At 34.6% G+C, this 23,201-nt stretch overlaps 1 protein-coding gene across 1 annotated transcript in view; it reads right to left on the bottom strand.

The window, feature by feature from the left end:
- The window catches only part of FANCL (FA complementation group L), a 78,111-nt gene that overhangs the window by 43,693 nt on the left and 11,217 nt on the right, over positions 1–23,201 (bottom strand). Inside the window, exons 3-6 of the mRNA XM_065890618.1 lie at positions 23,007–23,067; positions 20,491–20,547; positions 15,274–15,374; positions 2,065–2,161 (exon numbers count right to left, since the gene is read on the bottom strand). Of these exons, the coding sequence (XP_065746690.1) occupies positions 2,065–2,161; positions 15,274–15,374; positions 20,491–20,547; positions 23,007–23,067 (316 nt within the window). The remainder of the gene's footprint in view (positions 1–2,064; positions 2,162–15,273; positions 15,375–20,490; positions 20,548–23,006; positions 23,068–23,201) is intronic.

Here is a 23,201-nt window from a genome sequence, read left to right as displayed (position 1 = left end):
TAAAAGAAATAGAGGTTTGTGTATTTACAAAAATAAGCGTGTTGTAAGGTTTGTCAAAAAAGAGCCTGACCCTTTAAAATTCAGTTTGGATTAAGATTTTGCATTATGTACTCTTAACACGTAAGTTTTAGCTTTCACTGTTTTTAACTGGCAATCCCAAATATTCCTAAGAAAGAAATGACCACATCTAAAAGACAACTTTAGTCTCTATGAAAACCAAACTAAACGGACAAATAAAGACTCTAATAAATCATACCAACACAAGATTCATTTACTTTCAGCCTGTCTTTTTTTTCTTTTTTTTTTAAAACGCAAATTTTTTTCTTACTAACTCAAATAAAGCTTTCTCTTCTCTCTTGCCAGGGCATCCATAATAGTGCTCACAGCTATCGATGCTGCAAAAACTGACACCTGAAAATATCCTCTAGAGAAATATTAAAAGTGTCACCTTATCTACCTTGAAAAGTTATAAGAAAAAGCAGACAGAATGGACCATACTAGTGGCTACACATCCTCCCTCTCAATACTACCAATAATGTCATTCATCAGGATTAATAATAAAATCTTGTAGGTGTAGTGATAGGCAATGTAGACTTAAATCATTATCTCTTAGTAGAAAAGATTGCAAAAATGAGGCTTTAAAGAAAAAGAATCGGGACAGGATGTATTTTAAATTTTTCATTTTGGTCTTCATAGCTGCAAACCCACTTTTATCAATGTACAAAATATAAACAAATAAAACTTTGAAGAAAATGACAGAACCCTTGCCACTGGCAGTATATGACTCTGGAAGGATAAAGGCAGATTTCTCCTTGATCTTAAAAAAACACACCTTTAAAAATTAAAAAAGAAAATAAAAACTTTTTCATTTAATAAAAATATTCATGTAACTTATTCTACAAAGATTTCTATCCCACTAATTTTTTCTCAAAACTTATCACATATAAATCTCGAAATTATACATAAACATTCTGTGTGTAAGAAAGAGAATGAGTCATTTCTCAATTTGTCTGATATAGAGGCACTATAAGATACCAACTTTTCTGTGTCACCCAGTACAGCTTTATATATTAATTTTAGCTTTATATATTAATTTTCTCTCATGAAAAGCTTAAATGCCAGGCACATTTTTAAAAAGGACAAACACAACTGATCTTTTCATCACTACAATCTCATGAAAAAGAGTTGATTGATGACTCCTAGGGACAATTAAAAAAAGTCAGATGACCTGGTTTTCTCAAAGTCTAATGTTTCCCCAGTGATTACTAAGTAAATGATTAATAACCTGAACTTGCTTATTCCACTTATTTCTCAAAATTCACAATCTATAATTAAAAACTAAAGACGAAACAGCTATGTTTTGTGCCAATAAAATTAGTGAGTAGTTATTGACCACTAGCCTGTAAGGGCTCTATAAATAGAACTGTATAACCTTTGCAAAATTTTTAAACAGAGAAGTAAAAAAATTTCAGCCAAGACAACAGAAGAAAGTATGCATATGTGTGTGCCTGTGTTTGAGGGGTCGGGGGAAGTCAGAAATAAGAACAACAAAGGTAATTCACAGTAGGAGTTGAAGACAAAAGACTTTCTTCAGTAGAACTTTACTTGGAATAGTGGACACTTCCAACTCTTTTCTACATAGGATGTTACAAAAATAACATTATGGTACTTTGAGGCTGCCAAACCTTATTTGTAGTATTTCTTTACTGTAAAGTCTATATTTTGATCAAATTTGAATTAAAACAGTGACATGAAATTATAGCTAGGCTTTGGGAAACTTAGTGAATAAATTTTTTGAGGCGTTCCCAAATAATTTTTTTATTTGGTCGTGTCGCACAGCATGTGGGATCTTAGTTTCCTGACCAGGGATCGATTCTGCACCCCCTGCTTCGGAAGCACAGAGTCTTAACCATTGGACTGCCAGGGGAAGTCCCCCAAAATAAATTTTAAGTGTCATATATATATTTTTAGAAGCAACCAGCACTCGTTTACATTGAAAACATTGACAGGGTTCATTTCCCAAAGTATTTCCTGGCCACAGTGACAGTTTAACGAAGCACATACCTTCGCCTTCACCTTGACAGTGATGAGATGCTCTCTACCAGAAGCATCTTCGGCTTTTAACTTGATGGTACTAAAGCAAGTATCCACATACACAAGCCTGGTGAGTAGAAGAGAATAAAAAACGATCACAAAAGAGAGGGTGGGGCTGGGGGGAGGGTGAGGTTGGAGGATGGTAGGATTTGAAATGAAAATATTTGCTATATTCCTATTAATCCATTACAAAAACTAATCAGAGGAATTTGTGTATGCTATCCCATTATGCTGCTATAGATTTACTGCCGTTAATACACCAGCCCAGTGCTTAATGCAGTCATAGATCTCTGGATTATTTACAATGTGTGTCAAGGCTCATGCTGTGGTCAGTGAGCACTATGTTTCGGTTTTCCATCACTGGAACCTTTGGCACACACAGCATGTTCCTGTCAGACTCTACTTATGTACACATTAAACTTCCTGTCAAACTCTTTGATCCATTTCTGTAGTTTCATACAATATGAGACTTTTATGCTTCCTTTATTTGTTTTTCTCCTCAATGAACTTCTCCTTTATTATAAATAATGTTACTGTACAAAAGCCTGGCTAGTATTAGTTCACATACTCAAATTGATCCTCTAAGGAAAATGCTGTATAAGCACAGGTACAGTCTGGTCTCCTAACAATAAATTTTCTTTTTGTGCAATATATAGCTTCTGACACTTAACCTGGGCATGTATTCAAGATGACTAATATTTTAAACACATACCACAAGCACAATTGTTTTGGCTTTAAGTTGCTCTAAATGCATGAATTTTTTACAATGGAAACCAATACCCTTTGAAATATATCATTCTGTAAAAATATGGTCCCTTGAGAAGCATAAGCTACTGCCAAAAAGGTTCAAATTTAGCAGTATATTTACTAGTGAACTGGGCATGTGGATATTTTTTTGACATTTTTACAATACCATTCTCTTGTAACGATAAAAAGTAGCCTAACAGTATTGCACAACTTATCACCCAGACTGATGGTAAAACCTGTTAGGGTTCAAAACTAACATTAGCCTCCTAACCTAGGAGACATTTTTTTAACAACACTATATGCTGTTTAGTCACTGGCCAGATATAATGGTAAAATGGGTCAGTTTCAAGAAGTTCTGGGCAATAAAGTTGTGGAACACTATTTGTAATGAAAAACAGATCTAAATCTGAAGATACATATCTTCAATAATAGAATAAAAAGTAAAACAGAACAATCTTTATCAACAGAAAATTTTTTTTATCATAATCTATAAAAAGTCTAGAGTCTGAGAAAACAAAATTATTCTAGAAATATTTACATAAAAATATCGATGACTCTATATAGTTAATCATTATTTTCTTTCAGCTTTATTTGTAAATGTCTCATATCCCCCTCCCCTCAAAAATTTACAACATGAGACTTTATCACAAGTTTTATCAGTATGACTCTAGGGTTAGATACATGGGCATCTGACTCTTTGAAAACATCAACACTTCAGATTCAAGATGTTGAGATGAGCATATGCATTTATATCCTCTCTCTACTCACACACAGAAAAAAGGAATTTTTAAAAGATATGCATAATCCCACAGTTATAAAAAGCACAAGAAGGAATAGCATCAATCAGAGCAAATTTTCAACAAACTTTATAAAGATGTCAAGTGGTCAAAAGAGCACTGAGTAACGAAAGAGATTAGAGGAGAGAGAAAGAGGGCTCCAGGAGGGAGACAGCTGGCAAAAAAAGAAAGTCTACAGAACAGAGGGTATTACTTATATGCGGGAAGAAATTAAGGAAATTTTTTAAAAATACAAGAAACAAAAATGGGAAGAGAAAATTTTAAACAAAATCATAAACAATAAAGCTATGTTAAAAATGGTAATTGCTCTACCATTAGCTTTTCAGTGAAAAATATTTATGTAGTCATAAAAAGTTAAACTGCTTACTAATTACAATTTTTAGAATTCAGCAATAGACAAAGCTAGCAAACTTAATTATAGTTACAGAAACTAATGTAAATATATTTGATCATTGCAATTTAAAACAGAGACAACAAAAATTGAGAAGGAGAAAGATATGAGGGAAGAAACATTAAATTTTGTAATTGCTAATTTGAGAGTAAGAGATACCATCTTTAACTGAACAGACATGAAAGAAGTTTAAGAAATATTAAAGCAAATAGAAGAATAAAAGAATAGTGATGAAGGGAGAGAGAAGGCAGTATATAAACTAAATCCATTTTTATTACAGTAGTGAATCAGTATGTAATTCTGATCAATCAAGCAACGCTGAATATAGGCATATTTTTTTAGAAATACAGAAGTTACTTGTAAACATGAACATTTCAGAGTGTTTGTCTCAAAGTGTAAGACCAGGGATGGGATATGGTATGGAAAAAGCCTGCTGCTTTTCATTATAAGCCCTAAATAGTTTAGAAGCATGATGAATATATACAGAGAGAGAGAGCAAGAAGGAATAGGGAGAGAGAAGGAAAAACTAAACCACCAACTAGTACTTTTCATACTTCTCATTGCTGTTTGGCATCAACATGTTCAAAATCATTATGGAACATCTATAAAATAAGACAGAAATAAACTAAAGTTCTAGTCTTTTGTTTGCAATCACACAAAGTTTAAGATGTAGAAATAATACATTAGAGAAGAACAGGCTTATGCTCAAAATACTGCCCTGCAGTCAAAAGGATCATACGGTTAATTTTGTTAAGCTTTAAGACAAAATTCAAACTTTTAAAAATTTATAATTTCAGGTTAATCTAAGCATGGTCATTTAAAATTAAACATTTTACCCATGTTGATTCCTGTCTACTTTGTTTGGGGAAGAAGGAGAAAATTAACTGTGATTATTATCACATTTAGTACATGTGACTGAGAATGGCAAATGTGCTCTAGTATTTATTCTCAGCTTCTTCCTTTTGGTAATAGGATCCCAGCTACTGTAGCACTCCACCTAAACCGCGTTTTAGCTGGGTACACTCTAACCAGCTAGCAATCCTTCCACTGTCCTTGGGTATCAGCGTATCACTAAATTTTGGCCAATGTACTGCAAGCAGAAGTGATATGTGCACCTTTTGGATCATTTATAAGAAAATCATGGCTACCCCTCCCCCAATCCCTCCCATTCTCCCTTCCTGTAGAGTGGAACTTAGGCCAATATGACCCAGCAAAGACCATGCCAACAATAACAACCTCTTAGTGCAGCTCTGACCAACAGAACTTTCTGCGATGATGGAGGTATTCTATATCTGCACCATCCAAAACAGTAGCCACTCATCATATGTAGCTACAGAGGACTTAAAATGTAACTAGTATGAATACTAAATCTTTAATTTGAGTTAATTTAAATGTAAGTATCAATAGTCACATGTGCCTAGTAGCTACTATGCTGAACAGTGCAACCAGTGGATGGTTGAAAAGCAAAAGAAACCTGGGCTCTTAGATGACCCTGTGAAACAAAGCCACCAACTCACTCTTGACCACCTGCCTACCTGTGAACTGTTAAATGAGAGACGAATAAAATTCTATTTTGTTTCAAACACTGAGGATTTGGAGTTCTCTTTGTTAACAGCAGCTCAGCCGGTACCTTAACTAGATAATCAATATTTGTATCTATTCACGACAGAAAGGAATATCTTAATGTTTGGTCTACAGAAGAGATATTAAAGGGGAAGAAAACAGCAAAAAGGGGAAGAAAACAGCAATAAGCTCTTACAAGTAATATTAAAATCAGTTTGTCTTAAAAAAAAAGGCTATTTCAAATGTTCTCTTTTATTGGTAAGTTGGATATATCAATTTAAACAACATGAAATAAATAATTTCTACTCATTTATTAAAATAATACATTTGGGCAACTTTCATTATTAGAAAGCTCAAATTTTTGAAAAGTTATAAACACATTTAAAACTTATAAGTTTAGGTATTTACTACTTAGCTAGACATATTCCAAAACTAAGAAATTATAAAAACATAAAAATCTAAAGAAATAAAACACTATACTTCTTTTTTGCACTTTACTTTGCATTTATCATTTGCTGCATTTCTTTATAAGTTACTGCTTGCAATAACTAAAATGGCACTAAACAGAGTTAAGGGTTTTTTTAAATTTTATTTATTTATTTATTGGCTGCATTGGGTCTTCGTTGCTGCACACTGGCTTTCTCTACCTGTGGTGAGCGGGGGCTACTCTTCGTTGTGGGGCGTGGGCTTCTCATTGCGGTGGCTTCTCTTGTTGCGGAGCATGTGGGATCTTCCTGGACCAGGGCTCGAACCCGTGTCCCCGACATTGGCAGGCGAATTCTCAACCACTGCGCCACCAGGGAAGCCCAAGAGTTAAGTTTTTTAAACATTTGAAAGGGATATTAATACTTAAGCTTCAGAGAGGGTTTTGTTGTTCTTCTTAATAGGTGAATGTTATCAGTATAGAAAAACAGAATGAATGTGCTTTATACCTCTTGAAATACTGTACTTACTTTGACCAAAAGCTTAAGTTATACAGTTTTTTTCATTAAATATCTAGATGCATTTATGTACTAATAACATCAAAAGGCAGACTGAAGACCTTCATGTTTTAATAAAGCACCAAAGTTTCCATCTCCACTCTCAACTTTAAGCATTAACTACTTCAAAAAACAACCTCCCTAGTTAACATTTTTCCTCCCTGTGTCTTCTGTACACCAGTCTATCCTGCCTTCCATTAACTAGATTAATCTTCCTAAATATCTTTTTAATCATATCAACCACTTGCTCAAAAATACTCAGTGAGTCCCCATCACCTGCATATAAAGAATCCTTAGCCTAACAGTCAAGACCTTTCAGTCCGGCCCTAATATTAATCCTCTTATGTGAGCAACTGATCCACTCTGAAGTCCAAAAATGAACAGCACATTTCCATCACTACAAAGTTGCCTCCCCCATTCCTACCCTTTTAAGGCTTTCTATATTCCTCCCAAGCTTTCCCAATATCTACTTCCTCTCAGAACTTCCTAAATTATCCGTAGCGCAAAAGAACTTCACCTTTCTCTAAACTCTCATACTGCTCCTTTTCGTGTTAAGTTTTGCCTCCCAATCAAATAAGCTTTTTTTTTAATAAGCAATATGAAAGTTTTATTTTTCTATGTATGTGTCAATGCTCTATGTATTATATGAACATAAACAAGCTGCTGTCAGACTGGTTCATATTTACTGATTCGCACCTAAGTTTTAAACAACTAAATGCAAATTCTGTTTAACTAGATACTCTAAGCATATTACCAATGTTTAGAAGGACAATTTCTTCACTATCATATAATTTGCATTCAGTGATTTGGATATATGTATGAGGTAAAAGCACTCTATTTATAAAGGTCATTTAGAATGAAATTCATACTTTTAACATCTATACTCTTATGCATTATACAACAAAATTATCATTATGATTATAATTAAATCATAACACTAATTATATGTTGTAAAACTCATATATAGTCGGACCTTTTGGTGAACTAGTATCTCAACAACTTTCTATTTACTTTACACAAGGAATTATTTGAGTCACATAACTTATGCTTCTTTTCAACCCTTATTACTAAGCATCATTGGTTGCATTTAAAAAATGAAGAGTATGTGGCTCTGAGAGGTTATGTGACTTGCCCAAGGTCACACAGCTGATAAGCCAGAATTAAAGCCCTTGTCTCATTACTGGAATTAATTTAGTATTAACAAGTATCTCCATTTCTTCCAATGTTATGTAATTCTTTGAAATGCACTGAGAAATTATAGAGGATATCGCCATCAATGAATTAAGTCCATTTCAAAAATATTGGACTTAATTAAAAATCGAATTTAATACATGTTGACAATCTTTCAGCAGCACAACAAATTTAGTAAAACTCAGCTCTTTCACAAAATAAATTTAAAAGGCCAAATAGTTTAATTCTACTCACTCTAAGCGATAAATAATACGCTACATTAAGAAGGACAAAACCATCAGGTCACTACCCCCTGTTTGAATCATTTAAGCTCTGAATTATCTAGGACCATGTGATTACTAAAACAAACATAAGATATCCTATAAATAAAGTGACTATGCATTTCTTTTGAACTGGGACACTTTTGAGACTAAAAGTGGCCATGATAAAAGGCATAAGTTAGGACTATCCTAGGTAAAGTGGGATATAAATCAGCCATTCTATAAAGCAAACAAAGCTTTCAACTTCAGGACATTCTTAATACCAAACAGAAAATCCTATTAAACCCCAAGAATTCTGTTTAATTCTTACTGTTTTAATGAGCCATTCTGTAACATAACACAAGCAGAAGTTAATAGAAACCCATCAAGACACTTTTTTGCATCATCCACCTTTCTGAGCCAGTATAACACCCAAAATCATCCACAACTTCATCTTACCCTTAGGACAACTTGCTGTTTTTAGTGTGTTTTTAAAGAAGTTGAAACAAGTATAGAAATTACAATAATAGCAATCAAACTTAAGATCAGCTACTAATTCTCAATGTCATTTCTATTAAAAAAAAGGTATATGAATATAGAGGAAAAAGGAAAGATTTCAATATTTTAAACATTTCCTTTTTTCTAACTTAATTTTTTATAAAGCTTGATATTATAGAACTGATTAGATATGTCAAGTATGTAATTTAAAAACACAGCAAGGTTTTCCTTACCTTAAAAAAAATCCTTCTTTTATTATCAGATTTTACTATTCCACTAACAAATCTACAAGATTATTATTTAGAGTGTAAGTAAAATATAGATTTTTTTTGGTCTAGGAGTCATGAAGATTCTGAAAATCCATTTAATTTGTCATGCAAATCACTATGTGTCATTTTAAGATATTTTAAATTAAGAAGCTAGACAGCTGCTCAGGCATCACCTCACAAAGTAACAATTCTAGCATGGGGACAGCACAGTTCAGGTCTCATCTGTAGCTCTGAGGGTCCTGAAACCCAGTATTATCAGTGTGCCAAGTATACCAGGCCCGATTTAAGAATTAAGTCACAAAAATAAAACTGAAAGGAGATGTTCTTACTTCGCCAGACAGTGCTGGATAAATACGGACAAAATCATACTATTTGGCTTCTCACAATCAATCCATGCAGACAACTTCTCTTCTGCTAACACACTGTTTATTTGTAAAGACTATGAAACTAATGATTAGGTAACAGCAGGTATATTCTAATTCAATCATGCATCCTAGTCACTATAGTTAAACTATGAGCTTTCATAAATCTAAGCAACAGATTTCAAAACTATCATTTTGCACATGGCCAATTTTATCCGTGGTGCGATAGTCACACTTTGAGGCTGAAAACTAATAAAAACTATGTCCAAGTACCTGAGGGAACTTTACTAAAGGCTCCATACCAGAGCTATCCCCACAGCACAACTCCAGGGAGCCATCATTCACGCCAAAGCCTGAGCACTGTTATGCAGCCAGCCTTGGCAATGTACACTCACCTCATATACAAAGCTGGGGATGAAAATATGTATCTTGAAACTTATTCTGAGAATTAAACAAGAACTCTATAAAGTAGCTAGCAGGAACTTAAAAATGGAAGTTCCTATATATAATAATCTAAGGAGGAGACAAACATTTATATTATGATGAATGCTATGGTAGAGGCATTCATATCCTTACCTTTGGCTTTCATCTATTATCTAAGTTAGAGACCTGTTCCTCTTCTCCACTATCAGAACAATGTATATAAAGCAAAGCAATGTCAGTACTTCCTATTTATCTATGAAAACATTTATTCCATAAAATATTTTATATACTTGCACTATTTCTCTTATAACTTTGTTGCTAACAGCTCTCAAAAATCCTATAAGTAGGGGCTTCCCTGGTGGTGCAGTGGTTGAGAGCCCGCCTGCCGATGCAGGGGGCACGGGTTCGTGCCCCGGTCCGGGAAGATCCCACATGCCGCGGAGCGGCTGGGCCCGCGAGCCATGGCCCCTGAGCCTGCGCGTCCGGAGCCTGTGCTCCGCAACGGGAGAGGCCACAACAGCGAGAGGCCCGCGTACCGCAAAAAAAAAAAAAAAAAAAAAAAAAAAAAAAAATCCTATAAGTATATACCATAGTACCTATCTGAGTTAGAATTAAGTACTACTGGGATCCATCTACTTAAATTCTGACTCTTCCACTAGATATAAGTTCCATGAGGAATCTTAAGTCTTGCTTGTGTATCTTCACTGCCTTACATTATAGGCATTCAATAAATAATAGGTGGGAAAAAATGAACAATTCAAAAATCTGATATTTGCATACTCAATGCTTCAACTGATTTTCATTACTGGAGTTCTCCCAATAATGTCACATCTGCGTAGAAAACTGCCTCAAACTGACTATATCAAAATAACAGAAATAAAACTAGAAGAACATTTCTTCTTCCCTTTCCAAACCCTTCCTCCATTCCTAACTATCCTCTAAACACTGAGATCTTAACATTTAAGCATCAGAAAATAAGTCAAAATAATTTTTCTCTTTTCTATCACTTTAAATCCAAAGAATGATCAGGTCCATAACATCAACGCCTCAAGAATCTTCATAACTTCAGCAGAATTGTTAAGAGTACATCTCAATTCATTACTTGTCTTCTGTCTCTCCCCTCCATTGTTTTGCTAAATTTTCTAAAAAAGGTTTCATCCATCCCAAATCCTATTCAGGAATGATACCTTATCAAATAAAATGTAATTTCATGAATACGCATTAACCGGTCCTCAATATCACCATAATAGTACATTTAAAATTATATGTAACATCCATTTCTGGCTAAAATGGAGTGCCTTACTGAAGACCAAAACTTCCACTGAGAACAACTAAAGTAGCCTGATGAAAGGGAAAAGAAAATAAAAAGTTTGAAGATGTCAAAAAATTGCTAAAGCAACCAGGACTTGAAGGACCAAGGTCCTGAAGAAGGGGGAACAGAGGAGACGTAAGCCAACACTTCAGCCATTTTTCCTTCAGGGTATTTAGCAATTCTGGGCATAGGGCAAGAAAAGGAGGATCTGGGTAAATGGCACAGGCAGAGAGCTACTAGTAAGTGGCAAACAAAAAACAAAAAAATCAAACCAAAAAAACCAACAACAAAAAAACAAAACAAAAACCCTAACAGCATTTCTGGCAATCTCTTGAGGATAGAGAAATAAAAATAACAGACTTAAAGGGCCAGAATCTGGTGAAAAGGTAGGGTCAGAGACTGCGGCCGTATATTCTGGCAATTTTCCATCAAAACTTTTAATAAACTGCAAGGGATAAGAGGATAAAAAGCCAAGCAGTAAGCCAATGAAAAACAAAGGATAATATTTAGAAATCTCATAATACTGAGGAGAAATTTATTAGAATTTAGAACCCACCAGTGGGAAAAAGTCCCAGTGAACATCCCTAAGCTCTCAGTGGGAACCCTTGGAGGGTTACCGGTCAAAGCAAAGTAAACAAGAGGTATATGAAGCACTGCCCAAAATGAAACCCAGACTCTAATGGGCTAAAGGTAAACTAGCCTAATGAAGACAAAGATTAGAGTTTAGGATCTACCAAGGGAGAAATCCAAATGAGCACACTTGGCTCTTGCTTGAAAGCTCTGGAGGGTTATAGCCTGGGAGAGGGAGAGGAGCAGTAAGAACCCTGCAAAAATGACAACCCACCCTGAACCACTTCAGTCTCTATGGCAACGTGCCCCCACTTTATTTTCCTAGCAAAGAAAAAAGTAAACCCTTTGTAGAAGAAAATATCATCTGGAGCTTCCAAACTTTTTAATACACGATTTCCAACACAACAAATATTATTAGGCATAGCACTGCAGCCTGAATGGCCAAGGGCAAGTACAGAAGAACAGCCAAGACAGTGAAAAAAGGTGCATTAACTAGAATGCCTACAATTAAGCCAGTTTCCTCATTTCCCTTTTGCCGTTTTGTATTTTTTGTTGTTTTGGTTTTTTTCCCCCCAAAGAAAAAGCAATCATGTTATTGAGAAGAGACACAGAGATTTAAGGTTTTACATTTTTTTTTTGTTATACAGTATTCAGTTTTGTATTGATTCAATTGTGAAAATAAAGAAAAACCCTTACTCTCTGCTGTTAAAAAAAAGTCTAGGCCTTGGTACTCACCCAACAAAGTTGAAAAATAACGTCCACATGAAAATCCTGCACATAGATGTTTACAGCAGCTTTATTCATAACTGCCAAAATTTGGAAGCAACCAAGATGTCCTTCAGTAGGTGAATAAACTGTGGTTCACCCAGACAATGAACTATTACTCAGTGCTAAAAACAAATGAGCTAATGAGCCATGAAAAGACTGAGGGGAAATTTAAATACGTATTACTAAGTGAAATAAGCCAATCTGAAAAGGCTTCATAATGTATGATTCCAGCCATATGATATTCTGGAAAAGGCAAAACTATGCAGACAGTAAAACGAACAGTGGTTGCCAAGGGTCAGGGGAGAGGGAGGGATGAATAGGTAGAGCATAAAGCATTTTTAGGGCAATGAAACTACTTTGTACAATATTATAATGACAGATACACGTCTTTATACATTTGTCCAAAACCATAAAATGTACATCACTAAGAGTAAAGCCTAATATAAACTATGGTTTTGGGGTGATAACAATGGTGATAACAATGTGTCAATGTAGGCTCATCTATTGTAACAAATGTACCACTCCGATGGGGGATGCTGATAATGGTGGAGTCTATGCGTGTATTTAGGGGCAGAAAGTACATGGGCAATCTCTGTACCCTCCTAATTTTGCAATGACCCTAAAACCACTCTAAAAAAATTAAGCCTATTAACAAAAATTAATAAAAGCACTAGGAATGCCAAGATCCAGGACTATATGACAGAAAACCACAAGAAAAAAAGAAAAAAAGAAAAAGAGACTCAAGGGGATCTAGATTATGGGAGTAGGTAGAAAAATTTTAAAACAACCATAAAAAAAAAAACAGAAAAAGATGGGGAATTTCAACAGAGCATTAAAATCTAGTAGAGTTATACTAATATCTAACAAAGTAGACATTAAGGTAAGAAATATTGCTAGATACAAAAAGAAACATTTAATGATGAGGGAAAATCCACAAGGAAGATACAGCAATTATAAATGTGTATGCACTCTAAATTAAAAACAGAACTTCAATATGATCCAGCAATTCCACTTGTGGGTATATGTCCGAAGGAAACAAAATCACAATGTCTAAGAGATATCTGCACACCCGTGTTCACTACAGCATTATTTACAATAGCCAAAACATGGAAACAACCCGTGTCTACTGACAGATGAACAAATAAAATGTCGTATATATATATATATATATATATATACACACACACACAGTGGAATACTTTTCAGCCATAAAAAAGGACATCCTGCCATTTGCAACAACCTGGATGACCTATAATGGGCATTATGCTAAGTGAAATAAGTCAGACAGAAAAAGACAAATACTGTATGATCTCACTTATAATGTGGCATCTAAAAACATACCCTAAAAAACTGAATTCATAGGGCTCCCCTGGTGGCGCAGTGGTTGAGAGTCCGCCTGCCAATGCAGGGGACACGGGTTCGTGCCCCAGTCCGGGAGGATCCCACATGCTGCAGAGCGGCTGGGCCCGTGAGCCACGGCCTCTGAGCCTGCGCGTCTGGAGCCTGTGCTCCGCAACGGGAGAGGCCGTAACAGTGAGAGGCCCGCGTACCGCAAAACAAACAAACAAAAAACTGAATTCATAAATACAGAGAAAAGATTGGGGGTTGCCAGAGATGGGTGTGGAGGGTGGGTGAAATGAGTGAAAGAGGTCAACAGGCACAAACTTCCGGTTAGAAAGTAATTAGTGGGAGTGTAATGTACAGCATGGTGACTACAGCTAATAATATCGAACAGCTGACGTGAACAACATGGCAGTTAGGTGCACCAACCCCCAACACAGTCGAAAATCCACCTATAACTTCACAGTTGACCCTCCATATCTGCAGTTCCACATCCACACATTAAACCAACAGCAGATCGGATAGTACTGTAGTACATTTATTGGAAAAAAATCTGCATATAAGACCCCGTGACGCTCAAGGGTCAACTGGATTGTATATGTGAAAGCTGCTAAGAGAATAAATCTTCAACATTCTCATCACAAGAAAAAAATATGTAACTGTGTACTTATGCATGTTAACTAGACTTCTTGTGGTGATTATTTCATAATACATACATATATTGAATCAGTATGTTGTACATCTGAAACTAATATAATGTTCTGTGTCAATTTTATCTCAATAAACAAACATTAAAGGGAATTCTTTAGTCAGGAGGAAAATTACTCTAGACAGGATAGAAATGCAATAAGGAAGGAATGAAGAACACTGGGAGAAATAATTGTGTGTGTATAAAAATACTGACTTTAAAAACAACAATGTTTGTCAAATTTAAATATAGAATTAAAATGCATTATAACAACAACACAACAAAGGGGAGAAGATGCATTCAAGAGTTTTAGATCTTCGCAATATAAGAAAATTGGTAAAGATAACAATGTATATTTTGCTATGTGTATGTTGTAATCTCTGAGGTAACCTCTAAAATAATTTAAAAAAAACCTAACAAGTTAATAGAAAGAAAAATATAATAAAAATTGTGATTAATTCAAATAAAGGCAGATGAAGAAAAAAACACAAAATACATGAGACAAATATAGAAAACATACAGCAAGATAATAGACATAAAACTAAATATATTGGGTGATGTCAGTGAAAATGGCAGTCAGAAGTTCCTAAAATTCTCCCCTCCATATAATAGCAACAGAAAAACTGTCAGAAAAAAAGGCAAATATGTGAGGTGATGAATGTTAATTAATACAATTGTGGCAATCCTTTCACAATGTATAGGTATATCAAATCATCACACTTTAAGTATGTAAAAATTTTGTCAATTATATCTCACTAAAAGAAAAAAAAAACGTTATATGTTCAGTGAAAATATGGTAACAATTTACTGTGTACATAAAAATGTTATTTTTTTCCAAATTATATTTAGAATGCTACCTTGTAGGTCAATTTTTTTATGATGATATACCTTTAATTCACAGCCACAATAAGCATCAGATACTCTAACTACATGACACTTTTGACTAAAAACAGTGCAAAATAAATTGCTAAAACTGCACATATCTTAAATTGAAATGCATAAGAGAAAGGCATTTCTAAAACATCTTAAAATGGACATACTTATCCCAACCAAGAGTTCCTATCTCTTCAATAAGGCTTGAGTAGAACTGGGGAGGAGGAGGTAGTACATACAGCTCTTTTTTATTCTTTAGAGCAACTTCCTGTTTAAAAGAAAAAACTTGAATCAGCTTCGGAATGCTACACAATGAATTATTAGTACCTGATTATGAAACACAATTCTGTAATCTTTGCGCCTAACTAAAGTATCCATTATTTTTATGGAAAATCCAGCTGAATGATTCCCCTTCTCATAAAAAAAGACATGAAAAGGGTAAAGGACTGTACTGAAGGTCATGTAAAACTGTCAATTATTACACCATACAAACTTAAGACTCTCATGTTCTCCTAGACTATTATGCCTATCAGAGATGAAAAAAATTCACACACACACACACACACACACACACACACAAAACCTCCTCATTCTCAAGGCTTCACTATTTTTCTACTCCTGTTGATATAAAGAAACATGTACCTTTAAAGAAAAGCCTGAACTCTGTATATTGCCTAGACTGATACATTTGCACACCTCTGTGAATCACATTCTTACAAAAACCCTTCATTATCACAATAAATATATACCTGTTAATTTCTTTCACTGACTTACATGCTGTATTACTCCCAGACCAGCTAAGTGTTTTGTCATCTATCTGGCTAGATCACAGCTCCTTTCCCTGCTAAGCCCACCCGTGATATCTTTAAGATGGTTTATGTTCCCCCACACAAAACTAAAATTTACATTTTTACAAGCAATACAAATATCACTAGAGTTGCTGAGGCTGAAAATTACCAGTTATTTCAAAGGTGCTAACCTAGACAAATACCTTATTTGGAAAGTAAAAATAAATGTATCTATACAGATGTTCACAAGGTCTGGATTATCAAAAGGTTATTATAAAAAGAAATAATAAAACCAGAAATTAATTAATAAAAACCAATAAAGAAATTAAAAACCAGATATAATAAATAACAAAACCAGATGGGAAGAAGTATAAAAATTATAAATACTTCTGGTAACCCTAATAATAAGTTTAAATTTTTATTTGTTTAAGTATATACTTAGTAGTCCTTATCCTTTTTTTTTTTAAACAAGGATAGGAGACAATTAAATTGAGGTAACACTAGAAAGAATAGATTTTTACAAAATAGCGTTTCAAAATCAGGACTGTTTACTGAAACTACTTTAATAGAGTTCTAAATCTGCTTTAGGATAAAAACAAGCAAACAAACCAAACTGTGAAAGCAGGTTTGTAAAGCCCAGAACATCAATGTGAATTAGAAGGGAAGCTCCCACAAGACAAAAAGTACACTGCTTTTTTATAAACTAAATACCTAATGCTGTATATAGATAGCCTGATGGTCCACAGAAATAAATTTGTACTATTAAGATTATCCTGTTACTAATATCACTACTAATGTCAATACTGTTCCTAGACTTATAGATGTAATAGCTATACAGTATTTATTTGCAAATTTTTTTAATTCAAAAATATTAATTCCTACTATTCACGTATACTGAAGTTTAAAATAAACTTGGATAATAATAAAAATGTACTTTAATCTAGGTATATGACATTTGTAAACTCTGCCTTCTACCTTGGGTCAGACAAGTTATTCCTATTTTAGAACTGTAACAGAGAAAAGGGCAAAGGCAGAGAAGCAAAGTGTTCTTTGTGGACAAGGAAGCAAAGGTACATAGTAGAAAGAACACAGGCTTTACAAACAGGTTTTAATTCCTAATTTTAAACATTTCCAAGTTTTGAGGCCTTAGGCACTCAGTGACTCAGCCATAAAAAAAGGAATAAAATAATTTACCCTGTTGAGTTCTTTTAAAACAACTGTTCAGAGCTTCCCTGGTGGCGCAGTGGTTTAGAGTCCGCCTGCCGATGCAGGGGACGCGGGTTCGTGCCCCGGTCCCGGAAGATCCCACATGCCGCAGAGCGGCTGGGCCCGTGAGCCATGGCCGCTGAGCCTGTGCGTCCAGAGCCTGTGCTCCGAAACGGGAGAGGCCACAACAGTGGGAGGTCCACATACCGCAAAAAAACAACTGTTCATTTATCAGATATGTACAAGCTCCTACTATACGCCTAATTATTACTAGGAAACTCCATGAGAGATTTAACAAAATTTCCTGAAATAAGATCAACACCTACTGATTTCATTTGGGCAACATTCTCAATACTTTCTCAAAACTTGAGAAAGTTTATTATATTATTATATTAAATGAATTAAATTATATTAAATGATTATATTAAATGAACCCTATTACTAACAATACAACCCAATAAACTACAAATTCTTACATTTTTAGGTACAGTGCCATAAATGTGCAATAGTATCACCAACTCTGTCCACAATTTCTTCAGAAAGCTGAAGTACAGGATCTCATTTTACTCAGAAATGCAATAACAAATGTACTAAATAGAATATTGTGAATTGGAGATCAATCTCCAATTATTTTAAACTAATGAGTATTTCTTCAAAATTAAATGACCGATAGAGCTTAAAGTTAGCTTCAGTAGTAATGAGCCACAGTATATACAGTTTTTACTCTGGTTCCCTTACTCCAGGGATCCCCAACCCCAAGGCCGCTGACTGGTCTGAGGCCTGTTAGGAACAGGGCCACACAGCAGGAGGTGATGCACAGCAGGAGGTGATGCACAGCAGGAGGTGAGCGGCGGGGGAAGTGAGCAAGGCTTCATCTGCGGCTCCCCATGGCTGGCATTACCGCCTGAACCATCCCCCCATCTCCCCCACCCCCCCACCCCCCAGCTTCATGGAAAAATTGTCCTCCACAAGACCACTCCCTGGTGCCAAAAAGGTTGGGGATCACTGCCTTCGTCCTATTTGTACAGGTTATCAAAATTATGATAAAAGGAGGAACTTTTCAAACTTGTTCAATGTCAAGGAGATGTAAACCAAAATACGCTTCACTTCTTCACCTTACATTTTTTAAGGTTATCCTGTTGTGGCCTTTGACGAAATTGATAATGAATGTTGATAATCCTTATTAATTAGGGTTTACAAATTTATTAGTCAAAATTAAAACTTTAGAATCTGATTTTTTTTTATACTCTTTATTTTGATCCCAAACTTTTCACCAAAGCGCCACCTCAGCGGGTTGTTATGAGGATTAAAAAAAGGACTCAAGACGAATCTAGCAAGTAAATAAGCTCTGAATATGTGGCAGCTGCTCCTAACAATAAGAAGGCCTCAAAAAAGAACCACAAAGAAATATCAAACTGCTTTCAGTTGTCAGTAGCTATATATCGGTATTGTAATTTTGTAAAACAAATATAAAGAAATATTTTATAGATATGGGAAAAGCATAAGTAAAACATACAAGTAAAAACATAATAAAATGACTATGTTAATATTCGAAATGAAAATTTTCAGATTAAAAAGAGATATAAGCATAAAGTCAAAGAAGTAAAATCCCTATGCCAAATTTGAAATGAAAATTTTGAAATGAACTCATGATTGTTTTCTTTCTAAAAAGCATTTTTTTCAGGCTTTGTCCACTGAAAAGGCCTAGAATTAATACCAATGAACACTCCAGTTTTGAGACTGTGGCATTCAAATACCATTTCCTACAAAAAAAACCACAGCTCTTCGGAAAAATAGGATGACAATGAAACTGGGGCAAATGGTGTCATAAAGCAAAGCTTGGGTTGTGTTAAAAGAACTCAGGAGCCAACATGAAGGGGCTTACACTGACCAAAAATGGTACAGTTTAAGCACTAAATAATGACTGCAATGGACTAAAGTTAATAAAATATTAAAAAACTCACAGGTTCATAATAATATTTTAAAAAAGCATTAGTTTCGAGTTGCTAGGCACCAACTGATTATTCTAAAAATTGACTTTTTAAAAAAAGGAAAAAGAAACAAGCATTTATCCTATCTCTCCAGTATAAGCTATGCCACAAATTAACCAAATAACTGATGAAGGGAAATTCTTCTCTGTAAAAGATTTTCAGCTAATAAATATAGATGATGGATTTTTAAAAATCACCATTTGCAATCCCTAATGAAAGAGTGGATGTAGTCAATGACTGTCATTGGAAGCTAAAATCAGTAGGTGATAGGCTGATGGGAAACTTTATATTAGATGGATCTAAACCTATTGATCAATCTTAACTCCTCTAAACGAGGAACTATCAGACACCATGTACCTCCTGATGCAGGGTGAGAAGTACAGAGCACAAAGTATTCTTACCAGAGCAAATGAACCCAATTCTGTGGAGACCCTTAGATCTAACTGCCAGATTACAAAAAAGGTAGAAGAATATGTTAAAAGACGCCATGAATATCTAATAAACCAAATCCAGAACGCAGGAAATTTTATAGGACACATAATCTGGCTTTTCAATGAGTAGATGGCACGAGAAGAAGAAAAAAAAAATGGTGAGGGGAAGAGGAGACGCTGCTATAGGAAGTAATTAAGAAACTTAAGAGACATATCAACTAAATATAATGTGTGGACTGTGTTTGCCTACTGATACAAACAGAGCAGCTATAAAGAATTAGCACTAACTTTACTGGCATTATAACAGCATATTTTAAAACAGACAAAAAAACTCTTTAAGTGTTAGACGTATAATCTGACATATTATGGAGAAATGGATACAACATCCAGGGTTTCTTTTAAAGTGCTCCAGTCCCTTTCTCCTAAAAGAGCAGGGGAAGAAATATGATTGGCAAAACTTTGAAGTTAGGTCATGGGCCCGTGGGTATTTCCTGTAGTCTTCCCTCTTCTGTTAATCAAGTATTTTATGTACAGTTAACTGAATAATCAATTATCATATGTAACTGTATATATGGAATGAAGCCTAACAAACTTTTCAGAAATCTGTAGTTGTATACAAAATTATTTACACATTGCATTATATCTTTATGTGTGACTTTTTAATCTCTCTGTAGATGTGACATTCTCTAACAGACCAGAAGTACATTTTATTTCTTCACCACCTGTGCAAGACTAGTTATCAAGTGTTCCCAGTTTAGGATACAATCAAATTGGTTCTTACACATAGTTCTACTCCTACTCCTTTACTTTCAGAAAAGTACCATCTGTATTTATGCACAGAGTAAAATAAGACATTAATGACTGGGAGTTGAGAAGTTTTAAGTTCTAATCATTTGGTTTTTAAAGGAATTACAAAAACATTCAAGATTTACAGCATACGGTGACAGTGTTAGGAAACAAATTCTTACCAAAACCATCTTCAACTCCACTAAAAAGCTCATTAGATCAGGAGAGTGCTGCATTCTCTAGATCAAAACAACATTTCCAATTAATTTCATGTGTACAATGAATATTCCACGTGCTGAAATGGAAATAAAATCCAAGTCCATGTGAATATGGGGAAAAAAATATTAGCTATCTACATCTTAAAAGTATAAGAATTAAAGTATTGGTCATCAACCCTATTATTCCTACCAATTTCATTCTGAAAGAGTAATTAAAGCCCTCAAATCTATTTTGGTGAGATATACTGAATTATGTAAGAATGCCACTTAAAATCTCACACATTCCTCTATTTCTTCAGCACTGACTACTGTCAAGTTTAGCAATCTAGCAAACCACAGCACTACTTACCAAAAAAAAAAGTATGAATGGACTGTTAAGAGGAGCATAAAATATAAAAATCAGGAAATCTATACAATTAAAAGAATCTAGTCAGAGCAATAAATTAACAACTAATCAATAAAACTGCCTATTTTAATTTTTTCCTTTACCTTAATAAAGACTACCTATAATTGTTAATTTTGTCCTTTCACAACTAACCCGTATTAATTCAAAAAGAGTCAATCTTTCAATAAGGTAGAACAGTTACAATAAAATGGCAAAAAGGAAATAACTTCTGAAATATAATGAATTAAAGTGTCATGGCTCCATTTCCTAGAAATCTGATTCTTAAAAGAAAATTATTATAGAATTAAAGAAAGCAAAAAAAATTCTCATTTAAAATTGCTTTCTTAGACAAATCTCTACATCATTTCTCTGCTTGAAATCAAAATGTTATTTTTGTTACTTTTTCTGATGCACTGCACTACCACCACACAGTTCTGAAGTGGATATGTAAATTTCTGTCTTTACATGAGAAAAATAATAATCGAAGATATTTCAACAATACATGAGACATATGATTCACATCTTAACACAGCTTTGTGTGGGCACATGTTTGTGGAACAAGTCTTTGACTTTCCCTTCTTCTATACAATATCTCCCCTGTAGGTTACTAGAGAGGAATAATAAATTATACCAAAGTGTGCAAACTACAGCTCAGAGGCTAAATCCAGCCCAATAGCTGTTTTTGTAAACAGAGTCATAATGAAATGCAACCACATCTATTCATTCACCTCTCGTCGAGGCTGCTTTTGGTGCTACAAGGGCACAGTAGAGTAGTTATGCCGGAGATCTTAAGGGTCCACAAAACCTGAAAAATGTACTATCCAGTTCTTCACAGAAAAAAATTGCTGACCCCCCCAACCCATATTTACTAAAGTTAAAAATGATACAAGGAAAGAATAGTAACATTCAACTGGACTTTGGAATAAAACAAAGACTGAAACTAATACTGGGTTGTACATGACCAACTGGAGGGCAGGTAGGAGATCAGTAATTGGAACTTTTTCTAGGAATTCTCTTGGCGAATTGGTGGAGAAAAACTGTTATAGAATTTATTATTATTATTAGTCTTCATTAACAGTTTTTCTTCAAGCTATTTAGATATTTCATTAGATTCATTTCTTAAACTTTAGTATACAATATAGTCTCAGTGGATGGGGAAGGGGTGGTGAAGAGAAAACAGAGGGAAATAATTTAAACATCCCCTTAAAAATCTGCTGTAATTATACTGCCAGCAGCGACAGCCTACATTCTACAAATCAAATAGTTTATTTCCTATATTTCTTTGTGGTTCAGTACCGCCTTAAGTGAGAGTAACTGTCATTGTCAGTTTCATAGATAATAACCTGCTTTAAGAGAGTAAGTATAGGAAATCAGGAAAAACACACAACTGAATAAAGCATTAAAAGAAAGGCAGTTCTACTTCCATTTATTTTCCTACAAGAGGCATTTCATTATTTTCAGTTCCTTCAGTAATTGATTAGAGAAACAAACAAAAATCTTTGAAGGAATTTTCAGGTAGAGGAACCTAAACATTAAGAATAACTGAACTGGGATGGAGAGGTGGATGGTGGGTGAAGGATGTCAAAAGTACAAACTTACAGTTATAAAATTTTTTAAAAATAAAGAATAACTAAATAAATCCTGCCTATATCGCACCTATGCCGCCTTTACATCTACTCTCATTACATATGCATGCATGATCCTAAGTGATTTCCACTTCACCTTTTCTGTTGCTAATCTTGAACTACAATTGCATTTTGCCACAGATATCCTTCAACTCCCAAATGGGTCCTGGGATTTTTTGGTACCACCGCTATTCAGGTGGATGGGGTGTATGCATTTGAAGACCCTAAAGTCTCAAGGATGGAAATAAAGTTTCGACACAAATGCTGGCCGGAGATGTGCTGAGGATTCTGAGACAGGAAACGTTTTATATAAAATATGGATCCTTAAAATATTTGCTAGATAGAGGTGAAACCTACAGAATTCAGCAACTACTAAACCAGCTGTAACACTCTGCAAAATAGGTCTTTAAAATAGAGTATATTTAGTAACTTCTTACCCTCGCTTAAAACAAACCTTTTAAAGGACTTACCTGTTGCACTACATGATGATATCCATTAAGAATTGCTTTCAGCTGCCAACTACATAGTAATCTAAAATTTTAATGGAACAACATGGTTTATTCATTGTTCAGAATTAAAAGGAAAAACTTATTTGTATGCTAACTCAAACATGTACATACGTAGAAAAGAATGACAAAGATAATGCTGACAAGTTAATAAAATTT

This window comes from Phocoena phocoena, chromosome 14, assembly GCF_963924675.1.
Source record: "Phocoena phocoena chromosome 14, mPhoPho1.1, whole genome shotgun sequence".
In the NCBI taxonomy this organism is placed as follows: domain Eukaryota; kingdom Metazoa; phylum Chordata; class Mammalia; order Artiodactyla; family Phocoenidae; genus Phocoena; species Phocoena phocoena.
This window is presented reverse-complemented; position numbering and strand designations above follow the sequence as displayed.